Source organism: Hipposideros armiger, unplaced genomic scaffold (assembly GCF_001890085.2).
Source record: "Hipposideros armiger isolate ML-2016 unplaced genomic scaffold, ASM189008v1 scaffold_422, whole genome shotgun sequence".
NCBI lineage: Eukaryota > Metazoa > Chordata > Mammalia > Chiroptera > Hipposideridae > Hipposideros > Hipposideros armiger.
The window spans coordinates 161,535-179,242 of record NW_017731772.1 but is presented as its reverse complement, the minus strand read 5'-3'; the positions used below and the strand labels follow the sequence as shown (position 1 = coordinate 179,242).

The window sequence follows — 17,708 nt, the reverse complement described above, 5'->3', positions numbered from 1 at the left end:
ATCAGATATATCATTGGCAAATATCTTCTCCCATTCAGTAGGCTGCCTTTTTGTTTTCTTGATGATTTCCTTTGCTGTGAAAAAACTTTTCAGTTTGATGTAATCCCGTATGTTTATTTTTTTCTTTTATTTCCCTTGCCCGAGGGGATATCTCAGTAAAAATATTACTGAGGGTAATGTCTGCGAATTTACTCCCTATTTTTTCTTCTAAGAGTTTTGTGGTTTCAGGTCTTACATTTAAGTGTTTATTCCATTTTGAATTTGTTCTCGTATATGGTGTAAGTAGGTGGTCCATTTTCATTTTTTTGCATGTGTCAGTCCAATTTTCCCAGCACCATTTATTAAATAGACTATCTTTACTCCAGTGTAAATTCTTGCTTCCATTGTCAAAGATTAAATGACCGTATATGGATGGGTTTAGATTCTATTTTAAATAGAATTGTTTCTTAATATCCTTTTAGAAGATGGTTCATGACTACTATGTAGAAATACAACTGATTTTTGCGTGTTGGGTTTTTTGTTTGTTTTAAGATTTTTATTGGGGAATTGGGAGAGGGGAACAGAGTTGGGGAATCAGGGAAGGGGAACAGACAAGTTGCTGTCCTTTTGTTCTTCAGTCTAATTGTGGAGGACATCGCTTCACTGGCCCATATTGGTATTATCATTGCGCTCTTCCCGGGTGAGGCAGTCACTCGCCAGCCATTGGATGGCCACTCACGGCAGCTTATGGCAGCTCACACTGGCTGCCAGCCACTCATGGTAGCTCACGGCAGCCCACTGCAACAGGGGCTGCAGCCTATGCCGTCGCTGGCAACTCATGGCAGCCCAGCTCCAGGTCGAGCTGTTGTTCACCATCTTAGCTGGAGAGGGTGCAGCGTCACTGGCCCTCATGTGGGATCTGAACCAGGGCCTTGCTGCTCAGAGTTGGCGTCTCAAGCCAACTTCTAACCAATGCACCACTCGGCTGGCCTGTGTGTTGGTTTTACATCCTGCAACTTTGCTAAATTTGTTTATTAGCTCTAACAGGGTTTTTTGTATGTGGATTCTTTAGGATTTTGTACGTAGAAGATCTTGCACAGAGATAACTTTATCTTTTCTGTTCTAATTTGGTTGCTCACTAGCTCTGGCTTCTTTCCCTCTTTTTTTTTTTCCCTAATTGCTCTGCATAGAAATTATAGTACTACTGTGTTGAACAGAAACAGCAAAAATGCCCATCCTCATCAGTCTTTCATCATTGAGTACAATTTTCATGTATTGCCTGTATCATGTTGAGGACTTCCCCTTCTATTCCCAGTTTATTAGTGTTTTTATCATCAAAAAGTATTGGATTTTGTCGAATGCTTTCTCTTTATCAGTTGAGATGATGATGATGTGGTTTTGTTTCCCGTCATTCTATTAGTGTGGTATATTACATTGATTGATTTGCATGTTTTGAACTTATCTTTGCATCCTGAGAATAAGCCTCACTTGGTTGTAATATATAATCCTTTTAATGTACTGTTGAATTCAGTTTGCTAGTATTTTTTTGAGGAGTTTGGCATTTATATTTATAAGGGATATAGGCCTGTAGTTTTCTTGTAGTGTCTTTGTTTGGCTTTGGTATCAAAGTATGCTGATCTCATAGAATTAGTTAGAAAGTATTCCTGTGCCGGCCGAGTGGTGCGTTGGTTAAGAGCTGGCTTGGGATGCCAGAGGGCTCCGGTTCGGATCCCACATATGAGGGCTAGTGACACTGCCCTCTACAGCTAAGATGCTGAACAACAGCTCGACCTGGAGCTGGGATGCTGTGAGTCGCCAGCGACGGTGTAGGCTGAAGCCCCTGCTGCAGTGGGTTGCCATGGGCTACCGTGTGTAGCCAGCAGCCAGCGTGAGCAGCCAGCAGCCGTCCAGAAACCGGCGACCGATCTGCCTCACCCGGGAACAGCACAATGATAATAATCAACATTGGGCCAGTGAAGCAACATCCTCCACAACTAGACTGAAGAACAAAAGGACAGCAACTTGTCTGTTTCCCTCCCCCAATTCCCCAATAAAATCTTTAAAAAATAAAAAATAAATCTTATTGAGGAACCTGATATCCTTTAGTTCTCTGTCTGTAGTTTTCCTTAGGTCATTGAATACATTTAAGACCATTGATTTAACATCTTTGACTAGTCATTTCAACACCTGGGCTTCCTCAATCATTTCTGTCAAATTCTTTTTTTTTTTTCTTGTGAATGAGCTATATTTTCCTGTTCCTTTGTGCATTTTATGTTTTAGGTGTGAACTGGACATTCTGAGTTTGATTTTTACTCAATGAGGGCTGGAGCTATTTTTTACTTTTTCAAAGTATCTTTCCTGTGTGTGTATTCCTTGTCGTGTGTGGTCACTGATGTTTCTGTTTCATTATCTCTGGTCATGCAGTGACCTGACCAAGATTTCCTTAAATGTCTGCTGCCACAAATGAGAAAAATGGGTCCTGTCTATTTGGGCTGCTGCTGGGGGAAACCACTCCTGGTAAGAGGGCCAAAACCAAGGCAAGTGTCTGCACCAGGCGCTAAGGACATTGCCAGACCAACCAAAACACACCCCTAATTTTTGGAGAACAAGGTCCCCGCTGCCTATCCTGGCATCAGCCATCATTTCGGGAACACGGACTGCTTTCTCCACATCTGCGGGCAGGGCTGAAGAATGGGGGGAATGGTAGTTGGTTTGCACCCCCTGCCTACTTATGAAAGATCAGCAGCTTGTCCCTTCATCAAGCACTCCCCTGGTTGATAGAAGTTCCAGAGTTCCAAAATAGTTGATTTCAATCTCTTTCCCCTCTGACTGGTTGCTCTGGTGGAGGGACTCAAGTTACTGCTTACGGGTGTTGTTCCACACTGCCTCTTACATGATTCACAGTGTCTGATTTTAAGGTCTCTGATTAATTTGCTTTCCTCCTTCAGGAGTCACATGCCATAGGGAAAAAGCCTGAAAATCCAGCAGACATGATTGAAGAAGGGGAGCTTATCCTATCTGTGAATATCTTGTACCCTGTTATATTTCATAAGGTCAGTAGTAAAACCTTTTGGGTTTCACAGATAATCTGAGTGACTTTTGTCAAAAGGTTTAATTATTTCCCTAGGGTTCAAAATAAATGCAAGCATATGCTATTTTATCTGGTATCCTGTCTATATTCTTGGATTCTTTATTTTAATAAGGAATATTGTAAATAAGGTCAAATTTCAAATACTTTGCCTGTGTATAATGCATACTTTTTTGCCCAAATTTGTGAGGAAAAAATAAGGGTGTACATTATACATGGGTAGTACTAATTCCATATCTATATAAATGTTTTTAATTCTTTTATTTATGCTTATGAGTTAAAAGTATAACTCTAGAAATCAATAAAGAACATCTGTATGCAAAATAATACCCTGGAATACAATAATCAGTTTTGTTGAACTTACGACGAACTTGCAATGAGGAAGAGTTCTTGGCCTTCTGTGATGTGTAAATATTGTACATTTGTCACCGGTACATAAAATTTCTTGCACCATAATATGTTAAAAAAATAAATGCTAAAATTCCTTTATAATATAAAAAACAAGTACCGAAATTAAAACAAATAAAAATTTGAATTAAAAAATTAAAACGTAACATTTTTATTCCTGAAAGCTGGAGGCCAGAAACGTGGGTGGGCATTATATATGGAAGCGCATTATACACGACAAAATACAGTAATTCCTTGATTACTAGGATTACAGTTAAAGTATTGGAATGAATGCCCTGGTTTCTGCACTGGAAGCAACTTGGAAGTATAGAGAAATCCACAGTGATGCTAATTATATGATTTCTTGAAGGTTTTTTTGTTTTTTACCCAGAATAGGTGGGTGGTGAAGGACCATTGTTCACCAGTTCACCAGTTTAGAATACTTGGAAAGTTATGCAACTAACTAAAGACAGCTCTTTGATGAAAATGCAGATAGTTAACAGGTTGGTGGTATCTAGGAATTCTTTAGGAGTCTAACAAAAAGAACTACCCTAATCCACAGTATATGTAGTCTTGATTTCCTAAATATGTCATAAACTTTGATAAGATTTAATTGAAATATTACTATACATAAATTGGACTTGTGAATAAATAGGCTTTTATGAAGCATCTGGAATGTAGTCAGTACTAATTACATCGATTGGTGAAGATTTCAAATTACCAGTCAAGCAAAACAAACTCAGTGAAACTGAACCTCTGGGTTTATAACATTAGGGTAGTGAATAGATTGCTTGACATCAGTGAGATAAGTTCCAGGAAATTCTAAAAGACAGTGTTACTAGATGGAGTTAGATTCCAAAGGCTCTTCACACTAATGTCATTTTAGAAGCATCTTGATTATAAACTTTAGCTTAAACTAAAAAAGTTCTATTGCCAAGTGTTAGTCCATTCCAGCTACTGTAACAAAGTATCACAGACTGCCTGGCTTATAAACAACAGAAAAAAAATTTTTTTTTCACAGTTCTGGAGGCTGGAAGTCCAGGATCAGGGTGCCTGCATGGTCAAGTGGGGGCCCTTCTGGGCTGCAGTCTTCTCACATGCAGAAGGGCATGGGGACCTCTGTGGGGCCTCTCTTTTTAAGAGCCCTGACCCCATTCATGAGGGCTCCCCCCTCAGGACCTCATCACCTCCCAAAGGCCTCCACTCCTAACACCATCTCTTTGGGTGTTAGGATTCCAACCTGTGAATTTTGGGTGGACACAAACATTCATTCCGACCATAGCACCAAGTGTCTCAGTTGTACCCAAGGTTTTTAATTTATGGAGGTGACTGAGTGACAACACTAGAAGCCAATGCCTTGAAAGATGATTTTTATTACTTACATTTCCTGAGAGGAGTGGGGTACACCATGCTATGCCGGGCCACAGGGGGATGCACCCCTGTCCATCAGGAGGCAGAAAGGAGGGAGGGGAGGCATACGCCACAGCCTTTGTTGGGTTTCCGCAGGAAAGGCGAGGCAGGGCAGGCTGAACAGTTTAGAGTTGGCTAGTTTGAATAATTCTAGTGGGTTCTGGGGCGTGGGGATTGTCCCTAGTTGTCTGGTACCTGGCTCTTGATTTAGGATAGCAGAAATGTTGGCTTGGTGTGTGAGGGTTAGATAAAGGAGGCAGTTTCAGAATATGGGCTCTGGGTCACAGGCAGCTATAAACAACTTTGGCCATTAGTTTGGACCTGTAATTAATGGATGCCAATTGGACAAATACAGAATTTAAGAAAACACCACCAAGTTATGAGGATAAATTAAGACAACCAGTAACTTAATTTAGATCTGGTCATGAGAGGATTTATAGTTTAATTGCTTGTCCCTGAGTGGACACTTATTTATTTACTTATTTATTTATTTATTTATTTACTGTTTGACTTTTAGCACAAAGAACACAAACCATACCAGACGATGCTAGTGCTGGGCAGTCAAAAGCTCACCGAACTGAGGGATTCGATTTGCTGTGTCAGTGACCTCCAGATTGGTGGGGAATTCAGCAACACTCCTGACCAAGCCCCTGAGCACATCAGCAAAGTAAGGTGATTTATTTTTTCACCCCCATAAGGCCAGAGGAAATAATAATAATAAGCTAGGGAAGTAATGATTACTCTAACAGGATTATAAATATTCCAGTAAATGCTTTCTTCTAAGTCATTTCCCCAAGCCTGTCTCTTCCCTGTTCTTTATCATCAAGACCTTTTTCAAAGATTAGGCTTTTGATTTCCTCATCTCACAGTCATTTCTCAGCCATTCTGTGTACACTCTTCCTTCTCAGGTCATAGTGCCCACCTAATTGTTTAACCAGTTGATCTCTTCTTTATGTTCATACAATGTGATTTTACTGTAGAATTTGACTTGACTGTTCATTCTCTCCTCTAACTCTGTATGAGTCAGTTCATCCTAACTGCCCCCAGCAAAGGGTTGCAGTCTACTCAGGAGTCTCTCTGCTGGTAGGAGGACCTGTCAGTCCAGTGACCAGCACCAATCAGGGATGGTGACTGATGTTGGTTGTTGCTGCTATTTCCCAGGGTGGTGCTCTCAGAAGGACAGAGAATCCCCTACTTACCCACTGAATAAGGATAGAAAGGAGCACAATGGTAGACTGGCTGCTCACGAAGTTTTCAGAAGGGGTAGCTTGCCCAGAAAAGTAGGCGGCCTTGATCCTGAATTTAATCCTAGGGCAAGCTTCAACTAACTCTGTTACCTGGTTCAATTCAGCAGAGGAACTCAGATTTACTGGCCCTCTTAAGAGAGGCAATATCTCCTGTAGATCAGTAAAAAGATATTTGGATCAACTAGAATGGAGATAGAGATTGGACAAGAGCCATCATAATCTCCATTTTTGCTGGTTCCTGTGCCACCAGCCACATAAATGTTATAACTTAGTTTCATCTTAGTTATTTTAAATTCTTTTCCTGATCTTTCCCCCAGTTTTCATGGTGTTAAGTATACTCCAATCTTTGTTAATCTCTCTGTAGCCACATTCTCTCCTGATTTCCAAACCATTATTTTGAGTGCCTACTAGACATTTCCACTTAGCCTCAGTATGAAGTTAACTTCTGTTATTAATCTAAGAGTCTACTGTTACTATTTACATTTTATAAACAAAGTAACATAATACTTGTCACATAGGAGGTTCCCATTAAATATTAAACAAATTAATGAGCTGAGCATATTCTGTGAAGTTAAATAGATTAGTGTGATTATATGATATACAAATTTTTAATTAATACTTAGAGCAATTTCTTAATTGTTAATAGTGGGCCTTCAATACCATCTGTTTTCTTGCAGGACCTATACAAATCAGCCTTCTTTTATTTTGAAGGAACATTTTACAATGATAAAAGATACCCTGAATGCAGAGATTTGAGCAGGTATAGTTTCCAAAAATCTCAAGTCTTTCGTTCTCAAAATGGCATTATCTCCACAAATCCTACTGTTGATCAGTTAAGGCTCTTTGCCTAGGAAGTGTTTATTTTGGGGTCAAAAATTATCTCTCCGTTTTTAAAGTTTTTTTTTATTGGGAAATTGGGGGGATGAGAACAGTGCTGGGGAATTGGGGAAAGGGGAACGGACAAGTTGCTGTCCTTTTGTTCTTCAGTCTAGTTGTGGAGGACGTTGCTTCACTGGCCCGAGTTGGTACCATCATTGCGCTCTTCCCCGTCACTGCGGCTGCTGGCCGCTAACGCTGGCTGCTGGCTATACACAGTAGCCCATGGCAACCCACTGCAGCAGGGGTTGCAGCCTACGCCGTCACCATGGGCAACATGGCAGCCCAGATCCAGGTTGAGCTGTTGTTCAGCATCTTAGCTGTAGAGGGCAGTGTCACTGGCCCTCATGTGGGATCCGAACCGGGGCCCTCTGGCATCCCAAGCCAGTTCTTAACCATTGCACCACTCGCCGGCCCTCTTTCACTATTTTTCTGCTTATCCAGTGTATACTATTGTTTGCCTTACGTGGTATGTATGGTTGCTTAAGTATATTACATGAAAAGTTTGTATATAAGATCATGTTAATTAATCTGTACTTTTATTATCAGTGTCCTAGCAACTAGAGTATTTTTTTTCAATGTTTATATAAATTCTCTTTTATAGCCATTTGTATCTATATTCTAATGTAGTAGTTTTCAAACTTGTTGGTCTCAGCACTCCTTTATACTGTAAATAATTGAGGACTCCAAAGAGTTTGTTTATGTGGGTTATAGCTATCAATATTATATTAGCCAGTGAAACTATGAAATATTTTAAATATTAACCAATTTAAATAATCCCATTACATGTTTAATAACATTTTTGTGGGAAAAAAAAAACTGTTTTCCAAAAGAAAACATACCACGTAGCCTCCTGAAAACTGGCCATTTATGAGTAAGAGTTGAAAGGGCAAATGACATTGTAGGATTATTTTAAAGATAATTTTGACCTCAAACCCCTGTGGGATCTCAAAGAACCTCACTTTGAGAACTGCTGCTCCAGTGGAGGAACAAAAATTTAGAATTCCTAATTCCAACAGGTATGAACCGCTATGATTTTTATCAAGATGGCAACTGTCCAGTTAATTGGGTGAGCCAGGTTTTGTGAAATACTGCAGTCAGAAACTGTTTTCCTTAATTTTGGGTTTTGTGAAATACTGCAGTCAGAAACTGTTTTCCATAATTTTGGGTTTTGTGAAATACTGCAGTCAGAAACTGTTTTCCATAATTTTGAGTTTTTTGTGGAGCAATGATACATTCTTAACTTTTCCCCCCTCAGAACTATTATTGACTGGTCAGAGTCCCACGATAGAGGCTATGGGAAGTTTCAGACTGCTAACATGGAAGACCTCACCTTCAACGACTTAAACATTAAACTGGGTTTTCCCTACCTATACTGTCACCAGGGCGACTGCGAACATGTTGTTGTCATTACTGACATACGGTGAGTGGCGTCCGTCAGAATATTTTATTTGTTCTGTTTTCCTTTCCTTTATTTCATAGCACAGTTTTTTTGTTTTTTGTTTTTTTAAAGAGGAATAAAAATAATTACCACTGCAGCTTGGCTTTGGAACAGCAGAAGTGTTTGCTTTCCATGCAATGACCAACTTTGCATCCTCTGTTGTTCATGTTTTAGAACATCTATAACAACACATACTTAACTGTTTATTAGAGGGTTAAAAATCTGTAAACACTTAAGAGTAAGTATCTCCATTTGTATTTTATAATAATTCTGGTAGTAGTTATTCACTTTGTATATCATATAGGCCCTGTGCAAATTTGCAGCTGTATTTCCAGATTTCTTGTCTTTTTGCCAAAATTTGAAGGAGATAAAGGGGAACTGGGGGAAGAGAAGAGTAATTCTGATATTTGACAAATGTGAAGTCTTTTAGTGTTACACAGTAAAAGAAACCTCTAGTCAATTATGTGTAGCTTAGGTGGTGGTGGTGTTAAAATCATCATTTAAACATTAAATATCTGTGTAACCAAAGTTACAGTAGTTCTGTAGAGGGAGGCTGAGGAGCTAAATTACAAAAGAAACAGTTGAGAACGTGGAACAGTTGCCCCTAGGGAAGAATTTCTGAAGCAAGAGCTGGGATACCTCATAAACCTGATTGATGACTTGCAAAATTGTTTATTTCTTTGGTTATGTGTTCTTTACATTTTATACAATAAGCTATTCTGCTTGCCCTTCCTCTCAAATGAGGGGGAATGTGCCTCAGAATAAGCATAAGATGGAAGATAATAACTTTCCTCTGGTGATCTTACTGTCTTTACGTATCTTACATTGTGGGTATATTGCTGCACACAGTGTCATTCCTTAAACTCAAGGCAACTTGGAATGTAACTTAGACTACACGTCATTTTTATCTCACAGGTAGATTTTATCATTCCATGCCATTCCACAGTTTAATAGTTGATAAACTGTTAAAAGTTTATTAATCGTTTTATAATGAAGTTGATACATTGTTACCCTTTCTTACTAAAAATAAATAATCAAATTTTAGCATTGTCAGGGACCAGGGATCTTTAGAGTACTCTTACGCAGTCCTTTCATTTTTCAGACTCACTCAGCTGATGATGGCATAGTGGAGACTGACTTCTCTTACAATTTCTTAATTCTGACAACATAAAACTAAAGTCCTACCAACTCACATTATACCAGGAGCCAAATCTGGATTTTAATACAGGGGACAGTAAACAAGAGCCATATTAATCTACCAGTTAATCTAGGTAGGATAGCCAGACAAAATACTTAAATTAGTTGCTCAACTATGTTCCATGAAAAGGTACTACATGTTGAGTAAAGCAAGGATTCTCTGAGGGAATACATTCAAGGCATGTTGCATACAATATTTCCTTCTTACAGTGCACATTACCATGAACAGATTTGGAAAGTATGAAAACATTGTTTGATCCAAAATGCTCTTTTGGAGTGTTCTGTGGAACACAATTTGGTCAAACCTGCTTAACAAGTCAGTTTATACCTAAATCTTTTGTAAGCAAAAAATTTAAAAATATACCTACTATGTTGGTCATGTCTCGTACAGATACATTTGATTCTTTACCTATCACAAAAATTTGCACTTTTTAATGTTTTCATTTTCTCATGTACAAAAGGCTTGTGCACCGGGATGACTGCTTGGATAGGACACTTTATCCCCTTCTTATCAAGAAGCACTGGCTATGGACCAGAAAATGTTTTGTTTGTAAAATGTACACAGCCAGGTAAGTGAAATCTGTATTTTTTTCTTTGAGAAGTATTGATTTTTTCAAGTCAGGCACTTTAATTTTTGGTATTTCAGTTCTTTTTTGAAGAGTTGTATCTAGTAGGGAAGTGCACAATTGCATTTTTAAGCAATAAGGAAATAAATCATTGCATATGCTGGAAAGTCCAAGGGTAGGTCAGACTTTGGTTGATACAATGCTCGATGTCATCAGGGAGCCATGTTATTTTTGCCTTTTGTCTGCAACTTACAAAATCAACTTCATTTCCAGCTTCTCCTCAGTGGAAAAAATAACACAGCATCTCCTATATGAGGTCAAAATATGTGTAGTTTCATAAAATTTTTGCTTTATGTGATTATGCATGTTTAGATTAAGTGTGGATCAGTTCAAAAAAACTATTCAGAGAAAAAGGGAAGAATTTAGTCTCATCAATTTGTTTTGGGTTCCCCACAATAGGCTTTTCTAAATGAACAACAGGAAAACATAAACCGAGTTATCAGATCAAAATGGAAATCAGGGAATGTTAAAACATGCCATGAGATGCAGAATTGAGATAAACTGAAAACTAGCATTTTCATCTGTGACCAGTAACATCTCAGGTCAAAAAACCAAATCTCAGTTGAATAATGTTGCCCCTATTTCCCATTTTGTATATACTCTGTAACATTTTTATCCTGACTTCTAAGTAAAACAGCTGATGATTTCAAATTAATCAGTACACATTACCAATTAGAAAGACAAATTAACCAAAAGTTTTATCAGGTCTATAAGAGCATATAATTTATTATGGTTTTTCAAAGATGGCCCATTAGAAGAAAATGATTATGTTCCTATTGAGTTACTTGGAGGGTAGGTATGTCATGGCACGTGTGTGATGCTTTCAAGTATGGATTTATATTCACTTACCTTTCAGGAAGTCTTTCAGAGAAACAACATTCTGCAGTTTGTTAGTGGCCCTTTTGCTTCGTATTGACAGTGGTATGTCTGTCTCTGTGTATACAAAATCACATGAAGGATTATAATGTATAAATAAGATAGAATGAGAAGGCAGTACTGGAAATGTTTATAACTTAATCGCATGTTAAAGCATAAGAAAATTAATTGTAATGATGAATTTTTTTTAACTGCAGATGGGTGACGAACAATGACAGTTTTGCACCAGAAGACCCATGTTTCTTTTGTGACGTTTGCTTCCGAATGCTCCACTATGATTCAGAAGGCAACAAACTGGGGGAATTCCTCGCTTATCCTTATGTTGATCCTGGAACCTTTAACTAATCATCAACAACAAAATGTGTACCCTTGTGAATTAAAATGTCCTCTTGGATGGTTACTTTATTTCCAAGAAATGCCAGAGGAACAGGATCAATCTGAAACAATCATCTAAAGTTACCCCCATTCCCCCCCAAAAAAAGTTCAGATCACAGATTTTCTTATAATTTGATTGTATTTAAATGCTTAGAAATATATTATTTTGGAATTTATTTTGAAGGTTAGTCTCTATTTAGTGCTTTTTGCCCATTTTTAAATGCTGTTTATCTTACTGAGTTATAGGAGTGCTTTCATGTATTCTGAATATAAATCCTTTGTCAGGCACACAAGTACCGATTCTCTCCCCCAGCCTGTGACTTGCCTGATCATTGTGTCCAGATTAGCTTTTTGCCAATCATTAGCAAAAATTAATTAATGATACATCAAGTGGTGGAAGTGTTTTGGAAATTCTCTGAAGAATGTGAGAGCTACACCCTGTACCATGAGGCTTCCAAGGTAAAGATCTTTCAAATATCTGTAATAAAAATGAGGGAGAAGTTAAGAATAAAAGATTATTTAACACAATATTAAGTTATTGTGTAATTTAACCTCACAATAAGTACTTCTGTAATGCTGTTTTGGTAAAAATGAGGTACACTAAATATTTTAATGAGACTTAATGAATAAGACGACTTTGAGTACATGTATCTTCACAGAAGTAACAATTATATTGAAGCTTCATTTGACAACTTTTTGGGAATCATAAATGCTGAGTTGAAAATGTCAATATTCTTATGATTTAAATAGATTTTATGTAATATGACCACTGGGACATGGGAAATCAAGATCCTATGGATTGCTAGCTCTTGCTCACTTATTATTGAGCAATAACACCCAGTATTCTGTACGCAAAAAGAAAAACGAGTTTTTCTGGCCGAGCTTTTCATTCTTTTGGCTCCCTTACTATGATAATCCTATTTCTCTTCTCTCATTCTGGGCCAAAGCACACTATGAAAATTCCAAGGTCTAGATCATCAGGGAAAATTGTAGCTTATGTACAGACGGTGCCAAAAAAATTATACACATTTTAAGAAAGGAAAAATTTTAAATTGTAATACTGTATATATATCAACAAAAGATGAAAGTAAGTCATGTGTATACATTTTTTTGGCACCTCTGGTATATTGAAATGTTTTCTGGAAACTTTTTGGTGGAAAATTTAATTGTTTAAGACTTTTAGAAATGCTGCATTTTAAAATGTCATTTAAATTTCACTTTCTTCCAGGTTATATTTAAATTCAACTGAATTCCACATTCCCTGGATGGTTAAGAACACTACTATATAAATCAAGCCATATAAGCCTTTGAATTTAAAAGGCTGACAGTGATATGTTTTATGGACCTAAATGCAATAAGTTGAGTGGTGTGTAGATGACAAGCACGTTTTTGTTATGTGTGGTGGTGGTCTTATTCACGGATTCAGTCAGTACACCAGAGGATCAATGTAAAGAGCTAAGAGGACCCTGCACGGCTGCTTTATTTATTGCCTAAATTTTTACTTTCGTGTTTCCAATGATGCTAAATAGAACTGATTTAAAATTCTACTGGAAAAACCATAGATTCTTCCAATTCTTCAAAGTTCTACAGGTAAAAGTGAACTTTTATTTTTAAACTGCATTTCTTACAGGTCTTACGTTAGTATGCAAGGGTCTTTTTACTTTTATTCATTTTCATCATTTCATGTTCTCAAAACAGAAAATTCCAGGAAGTGAATTATCATAACGGAAGCATTAATCCATGTGTGGTGCCACTCGGTTCATTTTAGTGGATAAAGAATACTGCAACTGAAATTGTTTTATCCTTTATTGAGAATATTATCCTCCTAGTTTTTAAGGTTAACTTTTTCACAAAGGCTCAGATATCTATTATTTCCTGGTGGAATCTAGAGTGGAAAGGCGAACCAGGTTACACCCAGAATTTGCAAACATGTTGTGTATCCATTATACAGGTCTCCCACCGAAAGAAAACTCCTTTCAAGTAGGCATAAAAGATGGCTTGAATCAAGGGATTTTTATAGCTGCAAAATTCAGTGTTATAACATGACTTAAAATTATGTATTTAAAGAAAAGCAGATATGAAAATATCATGAACTTATTAATCACCATGAAAATGCACAAAATCACTATCTATAAAAGTAATACCTATTTCCTTAAACATCTTTTCCAGGCTTCAGTACCCTTTAAGGATAATTTGACCTCTCGCCCAATCACATCACAATGTCTTGATCATCTCCAAGGTTGGAGAATTACATAGCACAAATATGAACACGTTTCTGCCTATATGGCAGCTTCTTAAGGTGTGATTATGGGTTTGCTATTTCCAATAGACGATTCTTTCTCTGGCCAATGGGACTAAGTTGTTAGTGAAGGCCTCACAGAGCCCTGTAAAAGCCTTGCTCTTATATAGGCCACCTCGTCTTCACCTGACTCATTCAACCAGGTAAGTTGTATGGGTACACTACAATCAATGTGTCATCCTACTACTTGAAACCACAGGATATAATAGCAATTACAGGCTTTTAAAGTACTCCAGGCAAGCTGTTTACCCATTATCAAGTCCAGTTCAGGTTTCCTGATTCAGATGGTACTTCGAACTGTCTCAAAGCAGCTGAGAAAACCTTCCACAGTTGATTTTGCTACATCATGCTTAATTAACTCTTTTTAAACATTATATTTGTTTACACATACCAAAAATTTGGGGGTCTTGGGGGTCTTTGGGGGGGGGTTAGGTAATTTCATTTAAATTCTTCTTAGTGACTTGGTTCAGTTGTAGCATTGTTTGTTTTTTATTGGGGAACAGTGTGTTTTTCTAGGACCCATCAGCTCCAAGTCAAGTAGTTTCTATCTAACTGTGGAGGGCACATCACAGTGGCCCATGTGGGGATCGAACCAACAACCTTGGTGTTCTGAGCACTGCGCTCTTAAGCAGCTGAGCTAACTAGCTGTCCCAGCTGTGGAGTTTAGACCAAATACACAATTTAAATTGAGCCAGTGCTGGAAATTCATGATAATTGAATGATTGAGTTCTGAGAGTGGTAGTTATCTATAAATCGTTGACAAAGAGAAAAATTTCTCGAAATGAGGCTTAAGATACAGAAGGCAGTTGTGTTTTAATACCACATAAATCAACTGGTTAGGGCAAGGTCAGCCCACACAAGCAGACAGATAATCAGCATGCTGCTCTAAACTATAAGGATCTGTTGGATCACGGGGGAAAAAGGGCAAGTGAACAAAAAATAATGTCCTTTATTTTTGTCATTTTGAGCTTATTAGCTTCCCTGTCTCCCCAAACTACGACCTCTGTGGCGAAGTTAAGAAATAACTCCTTTGGAAGCAAATCCAGAATTCCAAAACACTTGTAAACAGCAGTTTGATAGAAAAATTCTTTAATCAAAACAAAGTTTACATGTTGACACTTATGGCTTAACTAGAATAAATCTGTCCAAATTTTAATTCTAATGATAGTAGTAAGAGTTCTCTCAAAACAGTGGGTCCTAGGTTCCATGATAAGACCTCACAAAAGCAAAGCTCCAATTATTGAAATAAATCAAATCCATAATTCAAATCCAATTATTGAAATAATTCAAAGTTTTCATCTAGATGAAAATTAAGTATCTGAGGTCACAACATACAATGCATGTCACATGCAAACACTGACATATTAAAAGCCTTTTTCCCATATTAATAGTTTCAAAAGACGAGAAGTGACTTTTAGCTACTAAAAACCAACTGACCTAATCAAAAATCTTAAAAATTCTGTTAAGGTGCTCTTAAAATTTTCTGTTAACCTTGATTCACCCTAATTTAGTCCATATACATGACTATACAGACCATCAAAAAGTACTCCTTTACTTTGTCTACTGCCTCAGAGCACTGTTTCCACCTTTTGCAATCTTGTCACATGTATCATACAGAAATAAAAACTTCCTTCTGATATAGCCATGTTTTCAAATGTTAGTTTCCTCATATAGTATTTACTTTTATTTACTGCATAAGCATCACAGATTGTTTTCCAATTAAAAAAATACTTAGTGACTTTCTTAATGAGTGTGACTTCTTAAAAAATTCAGAAATGTCTCAAAAATAAACTTTTCTCATTTAGTTTTAGTTTTCAGTTCCAGCTTCTAGTGCCTGTAAAGGATCTCAGATGGCTGAACCCTAAAGACAGATCACTCCTATATACACCCATTCTGTTCTCTGCAGGAAAGTCATGTGACTTCACTGAATTCCCAGCCACAAAATTCAATTACCTTCAAAAGTTAACATGAGTTTTGTACCTTGCAGAATTGTCAGTTGGACATCTAGTTGTCATACAAAAAGGCATACAGACTACACGTTGTACAAAGCAGCAAGATAATGTGGTTAACTTTAGATAGAAGGAGGGAGTGGGATAGAAGTAACATTTTATCTACCATAAAAATGCATACCTTCTACAAAACCCACAAACAGTGAAAAGACAGTCTGGTAAATCCAAGATTTGTAAAAACTATGCACAAAACCCACAGTATTTGGGAAAACAGGTAAGTTTTATACAAGTACCAGTTTTAAAAATGTAACTTTTTCCTACTATCAATTACACATTAACACACACACACACTAACTGAAAATATGCTACAACCAATGTCTGGAAAAGCAGCTCAACATTTCTTCAATGGGTTTTTTCCCTCACATTTACTGTATAATGTAGCTGTTAATACTGCACAAGTACAATTAAGCTATGTTTAATTAATTTTAAACAAAGATAAAAATTTTCTCCCTCAAAACAAGTTTATAGTTTATAAAAATTTAAATGAAAACCATTACAAACTTCTCAAATGTTCTTTATATTCCAGGGATGTCAACCTAGTTATCTAGTGTAGACTCCTTCAGAGATATTTCAGTCTCTCTCTCTTCACTGGATGGCCTAAAGAAAGTGGGGAAAAAAGATGTGACAACTAGGATTAGGGGATATTTTTCCTCAGGAGAAAAAAAAACAAACCAAAAAATTCTTTTGGCTTATTATGTTTGGTTGAAAATTTTATTTTATTATGTTGTGCATAATATGCATATGAAACAAAACTCAGGGAAGAAGCAATCTGGCCCAAGCTCTTTCCATCATTTCCTGCTTTCACTCTACAAACCTTAATGAAAAAGGGGGCGGGGCTATATATATATACAGACAATAAGATTTCTCTGAATTTCATTATTAGAAGGGATGCTTGATTCCAAGTCCTAATACCAAGACCTGGATAACTACAGTTCCATATCTAGTTAGAATGGGTATTATCATACAAAATAGCCTGTTATTCTAGATCTAATTTTTTATTCTCACAATTCAAATAAGTATGAACATGTCATTATTAAGGGATGAATCAGTAAAAGAAGTCCAATATAGTTGTGCTTCCTGAATTCAGGAACTGATATCAAAATACAATCTCTAATACAAATAACTTTGGAATAGCAATGTGATTTACCAATTAAAAACATCACGACCCATTAAAACATGTCCTCACTTTTTCTTACTGCTGATCTCGTCTTTGCTGTCTTCACTGCTGTCTCCATTATGCTGTGGTTGATTACTGTCTTGAGCATCAGATCCTCCATTTAGAGTCTTTGAACCTTTAGAAGGATTCCAATGGAAAAGTGTTAGAGCATCTAATACTTTATTAAGATGTCCCCTAAAGATCCAAAATAAAATATGACCCTGAAGTTTCTAATACTTCATGTATTTTATTTGAAATTACACTGTAATCCTGAGAGTAGCTGAGACACAGTAAAGACGTAGAAAAATGGGTATTCTAGAACAAAAAATGTCATAAGTATTTCCTAATTAACATGATCTTGTGCCCTGCTACTAAGTAAACAATGAGGGCTTTCATATAAATCTTATTTCAGTTGGGACGCCAGAGGGCCCGGTTCGGACCCCACATATGAGGGCCAGTGACACTGCCCTCCGCAGGTAAGATGCTGAACAACAGGTCAACCTGGAACTGGGCTGCTGTGACAGCGTGGGCTGTTATGTAGCCCCTGCTGCAGTGGGTTGCCATGGGCTACCGTGTGTAGTAGCCAGCAGCCACAGTGAGCGGCCACCCGTCCAGAAGCCAGTGATTGATCTGCCTCGCCTGGGAAGATCATAATGATGGTACCAACTTGGGCCAGTGAAGCAACGTCCTCCACAACTAGACTGAAGAACAAAAGGACAGCAACTTGTCTGTTCCCCTTCCC

General features: G+C 37.4%; 2 protein-coding genes across 4 annotated transcripts in view; one reads left to right on the top strand and one right to left on the bottom strand.

The window, feature by feature from the left end:
- The window catches only part of SNAPC3 (small nuclear RNA activating complex polypeptide 3), a 25,763-nt gene extending 12,883 nt beyond the window's left edge, over nucleotides 1–12,880 (top strand). Inside the window, exons 4-10 of one of the 2 annotated variants that reach the window (XR_002126440.1) lie at nucleotides 2,928–3,032; nucleotides 5,382–5,531; nucleotides 6,789–6,871; nucleotides 8,246–8,410; nucleotides 10,087–10,194; nucleotides 11,325–11,961; nucleotides 12,731–12,880. Coding sequence is in view for 1 of the 2 variants with exons in the window: in XM_019664434.1 (XP_019519979.1) it covers nucleotides 2,928–3,032; nucleotides 5,382–5,531; nucleotides 6,789–6,871; nucleotides 8,246–8,410; nucleotides 10,087–10,194; nucleotides 11,325–11,472 (759 nt within the window). In the remaining variant the exon portion in view is untranslated. Of the gene's footprint in view, nucleotides 1–2,927; nucleotides 3,033–5,381; nucleotides 5,532–6,788; nucleotides 6,872–8,245; nucleotides 8,411–10,086; nucleotides 10,195–11,324; nucleotides 12,031–12,730 lie in introns of those variants that run through there. The other variant, XM_019664434.1, reaches the window with a different exon arrangement.
- A 1,993-nt stretch (nucleotides 12,881–14,873) lies between these two features.
- PSIP1 (PC4 and SRSF1 interacting protein 1) overlaps nucleotides 14,874–17,708 on the bottom strand; it is a 49,607-nt gene continuing 46,772 nt past the window's right edge. The window contains exons 15-16 of one of the 2 annotated variants that reach the window (XM_019664428.1): nucleotides 16,958–17,102; nucleotides 14,874–16,407 (exon numbers count right to left, since the gene is read on the bottom strand). In XM_019664428.1, the coding sequence (XP_019519973.1) occupies nucleotides 16,993–17,102 (110 nt within the window). In that variant the 3' untranslated portion in view covers nucleotides 14,874–16,407; nucleotides 16,958–16,992. The remainder of the gene's footprint in view (nucleotides 16,408–16,957; nucleotides 17,103–17,708) is intronic. The other variant, XM_019664427.1, reaches the window with a different exon arrangement.